Genomic DNA, 11,734 nt, shown 5'->3' on the forward strand with positions numbered 1-11,734 from the left:
TTCTGAAATGTCTTCACAAGTCCCATTAGGGGGATATGGCATTAGTGGGGAGCAGTGGCGTAGCGTGGGTTGTCAGCACCCGGGGCAAGGCAAGTAATTTGCGCCCCCTAACCTGTGGATTTGCGCCCCCTAACCCGTGGATTTGCGCCCCCTAACCCTAACCCTCAGATATTGCGCCCGGTGCGGCCGGGCCCCCCTGCACCCCCCACGCTACGCCACTGGTGGGGAGATTCTGTCCTATGCCTTACAAGACAGCCCTTGTGTTTCAGTTGGTGCTAGAGATCAATCCAAATAATGGCTAATGTTCATACAGTGGTATCTCGGGTTACATACGCTTCAGGTTCCAGACTCCCCTAACCCAGAAATAGTGCTTCAGGTTAAGAACTTTGCTTCAGGATGAGAACAGAAATCGTGCTTTGGCGGCGCAGGGGCAGCAGGAGGCCCCATTAGCTAAAGTGGTGCTTCAGGTTAAGAACAGTTTCAGGTTAAGAACGGACCTCCGGAACAAATTAAGTACTTAACCCGAGGTACCACTGTACTTTCCAAGAGAGTGGCCATTGATTCTTTGTCCTTCTGTGATTTGGTGCGGAATAAGATCTCTTGTAGTTGGTACAAATGCCCTATACGGGCAACAGGTTGTATCCAGCGTTAGTCATTCTGTGCCACTTTCTCTGCTGGAATAACTGGTAGCTCCTTATATGTGCAAATAACAGTGGTTGAGGTCGTACAGTCAAACCTCAGTTGTGGAACGTAATCCGTTCCGGAAGCTCGTTCGGCTTCTGAAACGTTCGACAACCGAGGCACAGCTTCCGATTGGTTTCAGGAGTTTCCGGCACCCAAGCAGAAGCTGCGTCAGACATTCAGCTTCTGAAAAACATTCGAAAACTGGAGCATTTACTTCCGGGTTTTTGGCGTTCGGGAGCTGAAACGTTCCAAAACGGAAGCGTTCGGGATCCGAGGTTTGACTGTAGAAGCTATATTAGGCAGCTCAACAAGTCTCCAGGTACAGGGTTATTTTACAAAAAGTTTAAAGGTATTTTAGTTCCCCACCTGCATCACTTTTTCAGTGACACCCTGAACAGTGACTTGTTGCTGGAGACATGGTTCTATTCTAAATCCTTAATGCTGGCTTCAAACCAGTTGGCGATCTGCTGCTCTCTTTTGTCAAAAGAAGGCATAGCCATGTTATAGCTTGCCTCTTTGATGTGGTTCCACCTTGCTTCGACACTGGGGCAGTTCAGTAGAGCGTGTTCAACGGAATCAGAGAACTATTCACAAAGTTTAGGTATGGCTGTTCTGGCAGTGTTTATTTGAGGCCACCCTTTCTGCTTTGTGGGCCCTCTTTGGCTGGAGAAGGATTTTGCTCGCCACCAGGAAGTGATCTGTGGCAATAAAAGTACAAGGTCATCCAAACATTTAAATGCAGTGCAGGGTAAGGGACATTGATATATATATTTTACTATACACTGATTACATTGATATAACCACAGAGATACCGCTAGAAGCCGTGTAACCATTGCTCGCTGAATTAGAAGCATTTAAAATGGTGGCAGGACTTGAGTAAATTCTAAGAAATCAGAGTTTGAGTTTTCATTGAGCTGAAGCACCAAAACATTTGTTTTTAAATAATTAAATATCCCCATATGCCATCATAATTTTAGAAATTTTAACATCTAAAATACACTAATAAATAAATAAAAAAATAAAATAATAAATATTAAGAATTAATAACAAATATTAATAAACCTCTTTTTTCAAAATTTTGGCCCTATTTGGTATAAAATTACAAAATAGAGTGTTAGCCAGAAGAAACTTTTATTGATGGATAGACTCATAGCTAAAAGCTATGAAATGATGGTGACATATCTGATTCAATACCTACCCATTTGGATCATTCTGGAACAGCTCTGCCTATGGCAGAGAAAATTAAAATACTATATATTTCAATATAAGAAACCCTGGCTTAAAAGACCATTGTTATATAAGCAGTCCTTGCATGGTGAATGTATAATCCCGAATATTCCCCTGTATTATGAGACACATCAGTTTAAACATCTGGTCCTGTACATCAGTGATGATAACACTAAACAGTGGGTGTACTGAGAACAGTATGAGATAGACAGAATTCCCTTAAAGGTTCATCCATTTTCAAAAACTAAACTTAGGAACATACAGTGTATTAAAAGCAGATTTATATCAACAGTTTTTAAAATCTAGTAGAGTAAGGTGACAGTATTAATGCCAGCATATTCCCCTATGATCCCCATGATTTACCACTTCCTTTTAATAATAAAGATATATTTATGGTATAGTAATGATTGGGAAGTGGAAAAGTTTTGTGGAATGTGCAATTTTTATAAAAACTCCATTGACCAAAGAAATTGGTAGTGACCATTCTGCAAGAAACCACAAATGGTTATTTTGAATGAAATTTCATCATTCATAGCGAAAGCAGCTGTAAAAGCAGCTGCAACCAGACAGGTAACTGCTTGGGAACAGTTATTAAGGAAGGTGCCGGATATCTTCTAATAAATATTGATACATGTATAACACAGGGTTTAAAGGATGCCTGAGAACAGGATTTTAAAATACAAACAAATAATTAGGCTTGGAGAGACATCTGGATAAAATCACCCTTCAAATCAGTATTAGCACAGAATAAATGGAAGATAAATGCTGGAGGGACTGCACCTGAACTGGAACTTATTTCCCTATGTGGTGGGACTGTAAGAAAATTAAGGATTTCTGGAACGTAGTTTTCTGGGGGGTAGGGATACTAATCTTCGAATAACACCTCAGTTTGCCTTCCTAAACGTCTGTATGGAACATAACTTGGGTTTAATTAATAAGGACCTAATAAGCAATTTGCTCACTTCAGCTGGGCAATTATAGCCAGGACTTAGAAAGAGTTATTGGGAGCCACATTAGACACATGGTATTATAAAATGTGGGATGCGAGTGGCGCTGTGGGTTAAACCACAGAGCCTAGGACTTGCCAATCAGAAAGTCGGCGGTTCGAATCCCCGCAACTGCGTGAGCTCCCGTTTCTCGGTTCTGTGCTTCTGCCAACCTAGCAGTTTGAAAGCACATCAAAGTGCAAGTAGATAAATAGGTACCGCTCCGGCGGGAAGGTAAACGGCGTTTCCTTGCGCTGCTCTGGTTCGCCAGAAGCGGCTTAGTCATGCTGGCCACATGACCTGGAAGCTGTACGCTAGCTCCCTCGGCCAATAAAGTGAGATGAGTGCCACAACCCCAGAGTCAGCCGCGAATGGACCTAATGGTCAGGGGTCCCTTTACCTTTGTATTATTATCAAGTGTGACATACTGTATAGCAATATTGGAAAAGCTAACTCATAAACTAAGGCTTATAAATGAAGTAGGCATGAGGCATTTATGGTCAAACAGCATGGTTTTATTTTTCCCTACAAATGTACAAAAATCGGGCAGGCTCCACCAGCAGCCTGTATCTGTGACATGTGAATCGGGTAGCTCTTGATTCAAGGAAATTTGTTAACATCCACTTGATCCAGGTGCGCTGAGGAAAGTAGATAATGAAATAATAGTCAACACTTTCTCTTTAGAAATAATACTGAAGAAACTGGTCAGATACTCTTAAAGGACCCCCTTCCAAAAATAATTGTAAAAACTATATATATATATTTCTTTCATTTAAAATATATCTTTATATATATATTCCTTCGTTTCTCCTCTGTTTTCTGTATTCCCTAGTAAAATATTCTTGCTGCTATTTTGATTTTATAACATAAAAGTGTATTTTTTTTAATTAAACGTTTTCTAAGGAGGTATTTGGGACGCAGGTGGCACTGTGGGTTAAACCACAAAGCCTAGGACTTGCCGATCAGAAGGTTGGCGGTTCGAATCCCCGCGACGGGGTGAGCTCCCGTTGCTCAGTCCCTGCTCCTGCCAACCTAGCAGTTCAAAAGCACGTCAAAGGGCAAATAGATAAATTGGTACCGCTCCGGCGGGAAGATAAACAGCGTTTCTGTGTGCTGCTCTGGTTCGCCAGAAGCGGCTTAGTCATGCTGGCCACATGACCTGGAAGCTGTACGCCAGCTCCCTCGGCCAATAAAGCGAGATGAGCGCCGCAACCCCAGAGTCGGCCATGACTGCACCTAATGGTCAGGGGTCCCTTTACCTTTAAGGAGGTATTTGGAGGGAAACCTGATTGCTGCTGTTATTAACTGTTACTTAGTAATTTTATTATTGTTCTAATGGATTGTATTCTCAAATAAAATTTTAAAAAGCTAGTTCACGCCTTTGTGACTTTAGTCCATCCTCATCTAGTATGCCACTGTTTTCCTTTAGTGAACTTGCAAAGCTTCATTGTCCACAGTCGTTTCAACCCACCTAAGTTGGTTTGACTGCTATAAAATTTATCAGATGTTTTTTATTGTAGCTTTTGGAAATTATAGGCGGCAAAAGTGTTTGAGCAAAGTGCTGGATTTTGGGACAGCGCTTGGTTTGTTCCTACTTCTCTAGGTGCTCTTGATTGGACAGTTTCAAAATGGGTAGTGGAAGAAGGAAGCAGCTTGTTGGGATGAAAGAGTCCCCATATTGGTTGGCACATACAATGGTACCTTGGTTGTCTTACAGCTTGGCTCCCAAGCAAATCGTCTCCCAAGCACTGCACACCCAGAAGTTTTTCAGAAGCTGAGCATCTGATGCAGCTTCCAATTGAGTGCAGGAAGCTCCTGCAGCCAATCGGAAGCTGCACCTTGGCTTTTGTTCCTGGAGTTGAATAGACTCCCGGAACAGATTATGTTCGACAACCAAGTTACCACTGCACGTTTATCATATACCTTACAAATTCCTCATCATAGTCTGCAGTAAGCCCAGTAGAGTTGCTGAGACATCCATGTGTGTCTCAGCAGACATAGCATGTACCAGGGACAAGGCTTTTTTAAAGAAGCTGTTGAAACTCAAAGAAGTTTTAGAAATGGGTGTGGCCCCATGTCATCCCTGAAAGAAGGGCCTGCAGAAGAGACTAATAAATAAAGGGCTTTAGTCTTGTGGAAGATGGGAGTTGAAGAATGGGCAGAAAGCTAGAGGCAAATATGCTGTAGTTGTCCAGCAATATAGAACTTTGTTCTTGGCATGGCTCCTCCCCCCCTCTTTTTTTAACTTTTCGTAGTAAATATTTAAATATATTTCACTTGGGAAGTATGCTGAAGTAGCTTCTGACTTCAGTTTCTGGCTGGGTTGCTCTTTTGTTTTGTTGTTTAAAAGTCCATCACAACTGCAGACTATCCAAGGGAGTCTTAAAAAAAAAATTAAAGTTGGCAGAGTTCAAGCTGGGATATCACTTGCAATTTTACTCAGCTAAACTGTTGCTTTACAGATTTAAAGCCTTTGCTGCTTCAAGGATTTAAGCCAAATTGGAACACTGTTTCTCCATGTTCACAAATTATTCAGTATCTATACCGGCACCTTTCTGCTTCATCCTTACAGAACTAAGGTTGCCCTCTTGTGGCTAAATCAATGCCTTTTGTGAACCTGTGCAAACTATACTTGCCCTGTAATTAACCTGTGGCAGGCTTAACGTAATACCTTTGCAGTCTTCTATGCCAGTGTTTCCCAAACGTTTTTGGGCAACGGCACACCTGTGTACTAAAAAAAAATCTCGCGGCACACCACCATTAAAGCCCCGCCCCGTGACGTCAGCGCGCAGCGTCACGCCGGGAGGGACGCACAAAAGTGAACGTTTTTTCCCTCGGCAGCTCCTCTCAGCTGCGCTCAATCCGCCTCGGAGCGCAGGAGCGATGCCTCTCTCTGGCTCTCCCTCCGCGCAGGCTGAGGGAGGGAGGGAGGGGCGCGTGTGACCCGTCTCTGCTGGGAGACCAAACCCAGCGAGACAGAGTCGCGCGGAGGCGCCCAGGCAGCGCTGCCGGCTGCGAGGAGGAGCGCCAGGCAGCAGCAGGAGGCGCGGCCTCTCCTCGCCGCCCCCGCCCCGCCTCTCGCCGCCCGACTCGCCCGCCTCCCTCCAGGCATCTCGCGGCACACCAGCCGGTGTCTCACGGCACACTCGTGTGCCGGGGAACACCGGTTGGGAAACACTGTTCTATGCAACTGGGGTTGCAATTCTATTAGGGCTGTATTCTGAAGATATTTTTTTCCCTTAATCAATTTGCTTTTCCACTTGCTTAACAGTAAGCCAATAAGTTTAGTTTAATAAGCCACTGTGCATGTGCTGTGTGCTGGTGCATGTAGCTTGATTGCTTCTGCTTTGCTCCCCCCTGGCATGAACAGACAGACAAACTGAGAGGGTGTGTGCTTAGTGTAATATCTGAACCTGGGATTGTAGTTTGTAGTTAGCAAGCCTTGATGTGCAAGGCGGCAACAACAAGTCGGATTAACAGTCATGGCTTGTTGAGAAAGACACCACGATCCTAAGCTCAGGTGCAAAATTAAGCTTCCTGGTGCAGAATTAAGCCTCTTCCCTCTAGGGGAGGAGTGAAATGGGAGTAACTAGGCACAATATGGTTTATTAAGCACATTTCTTCATTTACAATTACATGTGAACATGGTCACTATAAAGTAATATGCAGATAGATAAATAGCTACACACACAATTGTCTAAATCGCCACACTTTAAATCAGGAAGTTATTTTTAGTCTTATTCACATATGTCTTCTGGTCTGTAGTTTGCAACCATTAGAAGCCAGGGGAAAGAGGTGTGCTTAATTAACTATTTTTAAATAGTTATAAATAGTTAAATAGTTATAAATCTACCAATTAATTAATCTATCAGTATTATAATTGCTGCAGTCACATCTACAGATTATATTTTGGATGCCTGCATTCCTAGACAGCTGGTCACCTGCGACTATTTTTTTCATAGTGAATGTCCTCACAAATAAAAAAGAACGAAATTCGTTCCCTTCACTCTTCATCCCACTGCAATCCTACCAGACTGCCATAAGAGGGTGCTGTTTGAGCATGAGTGACAAGTTTATAATAAGTACTGTATCTTGTTTCTAATCCACAAATATTCCAGCCGCAAATATTTGTACCAAATAAGATGTGAATCCTGTTTTGAGTGTGCTTGTAATTGTTTGTATTTCTTTCTCTTGCTGTTGGTTGTTCCTACCATGTTTGCCACATAGATGTCCTCAGAAGAAAGGGATTCATTCTCTCTTTCCTTTCTTGCATTGTCGTGGGTGACATACTAGGAAACAGATTCTGCCTCAACTGCTTGATGCATCTCATGCCATGCTTGCAGGAAAGAAGGGGAGGGCAATATATGTTAGCAGGCACACTTCTCCTTTAACGCAGTGTAAAATACAACAGTAGACTGGGTTTGAAGCTAACCTGATACGTACGACATGCTGCAAAGTAATTTCATTTGCTTATCTAATGGAAAGGGACACCAGCTTCGGTTCTGTTTTGGGGAGAGGATTACATGCTGTTTTTACTCCTGGTGCAAATAGTTATTTTATTGAACGTGCTATCCTGTTAAAGATCAGTGCATAGCAATTTTTCTTTCCTATACAGAAGTAGGATTTACAAGTGTACAATTTCAATTCAAGTTGTGGGCGATTATGTGGTGGTATGTTGTACTGTGGCACAAAGAGAAATAAAAATAGGATCTCGAAAAGGGGTTGTCTGGTAAGGAAAGGGAGGTTATATTTTGTGCTGAGAAAGCATTGAAGTTTTTATGCCAAACTTAAAAGCGTCAGAATTTTATATTCTATTACTCTTCTGTTATTTGACCCAGTAATGGAATCAAATTTAGTTAATAATGGGTTCCTTATTACACATATTGTATGCAAAGAGAGAGGCTTGAATGCTTGACACCGAAATGCATGGGAAAGCTTCTCTTTTCTTCCTACTCCCCCCCCCCCAAAAAGAAATGAGATTAAAGTGCTGGAGCTGGTTATGTACATAGGATTGGCCTTGTTAATGTCAACTGAAGAGGAAAGTAACTCATGTGATATGATCATTTAAAATTAATTCACTTTGGCTTTAAGCAACATATTATCTGTTACATGCTTATAAATCAAATTGTGTAATTTGGCCTGCTATGCTATGTATTGTTTATTGGTTGTAGGTTTAAGTGGGGTGTGCTTTTTTAACATTGTCCTGCTTTATTATAGGATGTAAATTACTCTTCTCAGTCTCCTTTACTTTTTATGCAATGTCTAAACTCAAGGACTGATAGGTTTTCATCATAAGCTGCAGGCTTGAATTTTTCTCACAATTTTCCGCATCACAGTTGCCTTCTAAGTCACCAGTTATGTTTGTCATATAACCTTAATCGCCTTTCTCTTGGGATAGGTTTGAAACTCCTTATTTCTGATGTTCCTTCCTAATCCACATTTGTTTGGTTTTGTCTTGAGAAGCAGATTCCTTTGTTACCAATCCTTAGTAACACCTTTCTATCCATTTTATACAATTTTCACTTGGTCACCAGATTACTAAAAAGCTTTTTCTGCATCCTTATTGGTCTGTTAAATTTAATCTGTTCTCCTGAGTTTGGATAGCACACGATGGATATTTTAGAATTATTATTTTTAATTGCCCACTCATGTCATTGGTGTTTTCTAGCTGTGTTAGCTTACCTTTGAGTGTTGAGATAAAATCTTCTGAAATAAGTTAATGTTACTTCTGCTTTGCCATTTATCATTGTGTCCAGATCTTGTGGCCAATTTTTCCCAAGGTACCCCATTGTCAGTTGGTTCTTCATTGACCGAAAGCAAATCCCAAAAAAGTTTGTTCCTTGGTTTCTACATCATTGTGTTTTTTTAAAAATCCATGCAAAATGTTTTTAAAATTAAGTGATCAAATTGCAACCATGGAGCCATGCATTGATGTGTTGCTTGCTCTCTCTTTTTAGGTGGACACTAGTCTGCAAAATGGCTTTGCACCAGGCATGAAACTAGAGGTTGCTGTCAAACCTGGCCCTGATACATACTGGATTGCTACAATCATTACCACTTGTGGGCCGTTACTGCTATTGCGATATGATGGGTATGGAGAGGACAGGAAGGCAGACTTTTGGTTTGACATCATGACAGCTGACTTGCATCCAATTGGGTGGTGTGAGCAGAACAAGAAGACTCTCAAAGTGCCTGAAGGTAACAGTCCACCATGGGGAGAAGAATGTTTCAATAGTGTAAACCTCCTACAGGTGATATATATTGCAGGAGACAAAGCCCTGTTTTAAGCTTTTTGCATAATCTTCTGTGCTCATCTGTCCATAAACTTCTACTAAGAATCGCTTTGTGTCGATTACACCTGCAAACACTATCGTGACTTGGCTGAAACATCTGTAGATGAATCTGTTTTTCACTTGGCTATTTGTTAATGTACCTTTTGGACCCATTCATATTTGTAATGACTATCTGCTTGATCTCTAGGAAAATGATGGTTGAGATCACACACAAAAATGTTACTAACTTCAAGTTCTGCTGCTGAGCAATGCAAAAGTTGCAAATCTTCTTAGGATTCGACACGGGGCCAGCTGTTGACTTTCCCCAGCATAAATATAACTCTATGCTATGTTATTATAAGATAGGAAGAGTAAATACTGAACATTTTTTTTCCCTTTTAGGCATCAAAGATAAAATTTCTAACCAGGAGGAATTCCTTCAGCAGACTCTGAAAGGAGCATGCAGTGCTCCTGCCACTCTTCTAGAAGGTGTAAGTGTGCACATGGATCGGCAGCAATAAAAATACTTCGCCCTTATTACGTCTTAAACCAATACCTATTAAAGCCCATTGTGTTAGACTTTGCGGCTACAATAGTCTTCTGGTATAACTTCATTTTTCCCTTTACCAAAGTGAATGTTCTGACAGCTGAGGATTCACGTTTAAAAGGGCACAATAAAATGTAAACATATAATTTAAGCAGCAATCCTAACCATGTCTTCTCAGAACTAAATTCAGTTAAATTCAATGGGACATGGCCCTTCTTAGAATATACTTTAATGATTTTTTATTTATTTTTTAAAAAACAAAACTACACACTTTCAAAATGGTAATTTTCCTCCGGTGAAGGTCTTTTGATGTAGCCGACTTATTTTGCTTTCTTGCTTTTATGTAAAAGAAAAACATTTTGTTCTGGTAGAAACTGGAAAAGTTTCCCCCCCCCCCCATGCTTCCAAAGATAGCCAGAGATCAGATGTCAAGGAAACAACTATCTGACTTTTAGAAGACATCTGAAGGCTGTCCTGTTTAGGGAGGTTTTTAATGTTTGATGTTTTATCGTGTTTTTAATATTCTGTTGGGAGCCACCCAGAGTGGCTGGGGAAACCCAACCAGATGGGCGGGGTATAAATAAATTATTATTATTATTTATTTATTTGTGATTATGTGGGCTAATTAGTGAATTCAGATTCCATTGCTAGGTTTTCTTATACTTTTTTGCTGTTTTGGGAAGCTAATCTTTTAGCAAAACAGCCTAGCAGTGGTATCTAGTGAAATAATACAAGTATTAAAACATAATAATTAGTTTAAAACACAAGACACTCAGCTACCCCCTGGAAGAGAGGAAACTGGTGAAACACCAATGAGTTCCAGTTCAAAAGGGTACACGCTTAAAGAGAAGGTTGATAACCCAGGTAACCAACCATTCTACCTGTAACCACCGACATGATTTCAAGGTCTCAATGGGAAGGATGGTAGGAAATGGCAGTTTCCTTGTCCTTCCACAGTAATCACAAACCTGGCAGAGGGTACACCTGTGTCATAGGCACTAGCATCACAAAGACAGAAGGCTGAGAAAGTAGATCTGACTGTATGGATAGAGTGCATAACAATATATTTATAGAGAGTCAATATGGCAGAGGTGGGCTTCCTAAAACAAGTGCAACCAATAGTATTTGCTAATCTTTCCCTTATAAAGATGCGTAAGCATTTTTAAAGAAAACAGTAGGTCATTTTTTCCAGCCCCAAATTGTTTTTGAAATCGCTTGTTAAGAAAGCATGAAGACAAATGCTGGTTCCTGCTCCCTATATGAATTACAAATTACCATGATCTTAACTGTGTGCCTATCAAGCTTTTAAGTGGAAGCTGCAGTGCCGTGAATAGGAAATAGGACTACGTTTCCACATCTTGCCAGAATTCCCGAAAACTCGTTAGCTGACCCAACAGTATTCATATTTGATGTCTGCGTATAACTCAGCATAAGCAATGAAGATGGATATTTTGTCTTGATAGCTTTTCAAGGCAGGTGACTGGACAGCTTACCATTTATCTTCCTTTTTCCACTTTCCTCCACAGCTCCATCGAGGGAATAATCCCTTGGATCTCATTGCTCCCGGTTCAAGACTAGAATGTCAGCACTTGAATGATTCTCTAGGAGCTTGGATAGTCAATGTTTTGGACAATGTTGGTGGAAGGCTCAGACTACGTTATGAAGGACTCGAAGATTTAGATCAGTATGACTTATGGATGTTCTATTTGGATCCCTTTCTCCATCCAGTGGGCTGGGCAACTCAACAAGGATACACCCTTGAACCTCCACTAGGTATAAAACTGCATTTTCAATTTGGAGTGCAAGGTCTGAAGAAGAAAAGCTTTTGGTGTTTTGACACACACACACACACACACACACACACACACACACACACACAGTGGTTTCTCGGTTTTCGAACGGAATCCATTCTGGAAGACCATTTGAAAACTCAATACGGAAGCCTCAAAAGTATGGAAAACTCAAACAGGAAGCCGCCTCAGAAGTTTAAATTCTGAGGTGCATTCAGAAATGGAAGC

General features: G+C 41.2%; 1 protein-coding gene across 3 annotated transcripts in view; it reads left to right on the forward strand.

Annotated features, from left to right (window-relative positions):
• SFMBT1 (Scm like with four mbt domains 1) overlaps positions 1-11,734 on the forward strand; it is a 77,148-nt gene that overhangs the window by 43,236 nt on the left and 22,178 nt on the right. For all 3 annotated transcript variants that reach the window (XM_081185142.1, XM_081185141.1, XM_081185143.1), the window contains exons 4-6: positions 8,855-9,095; positions 9,572-9,660; positions 11,243-11,489. In XM_081185142.1, coding sequence (XP_081041268.1) covers positions 8,855-9,095; positions 9,572-9,660; positions 11,243-11,489 — 577 coding nt within the window. The remainder of the gene's footprint in view (positions 1-8,854; positions 9,096-9,571; positions 9,661-11,242; positions 11,490-11,734) is intronic.

This window comes from Podarcis bocagei, assembly GCF_964188305.1.
Source record: "Podarcis bocagei genome assembly, chromosome: 2".
Taxonomy (NCBI): Eukaryota; Metazoa; Chordata; class Lepidosauria; order Squamata; family Lacertidae; genus Podarcis; species Podarcis bocagei.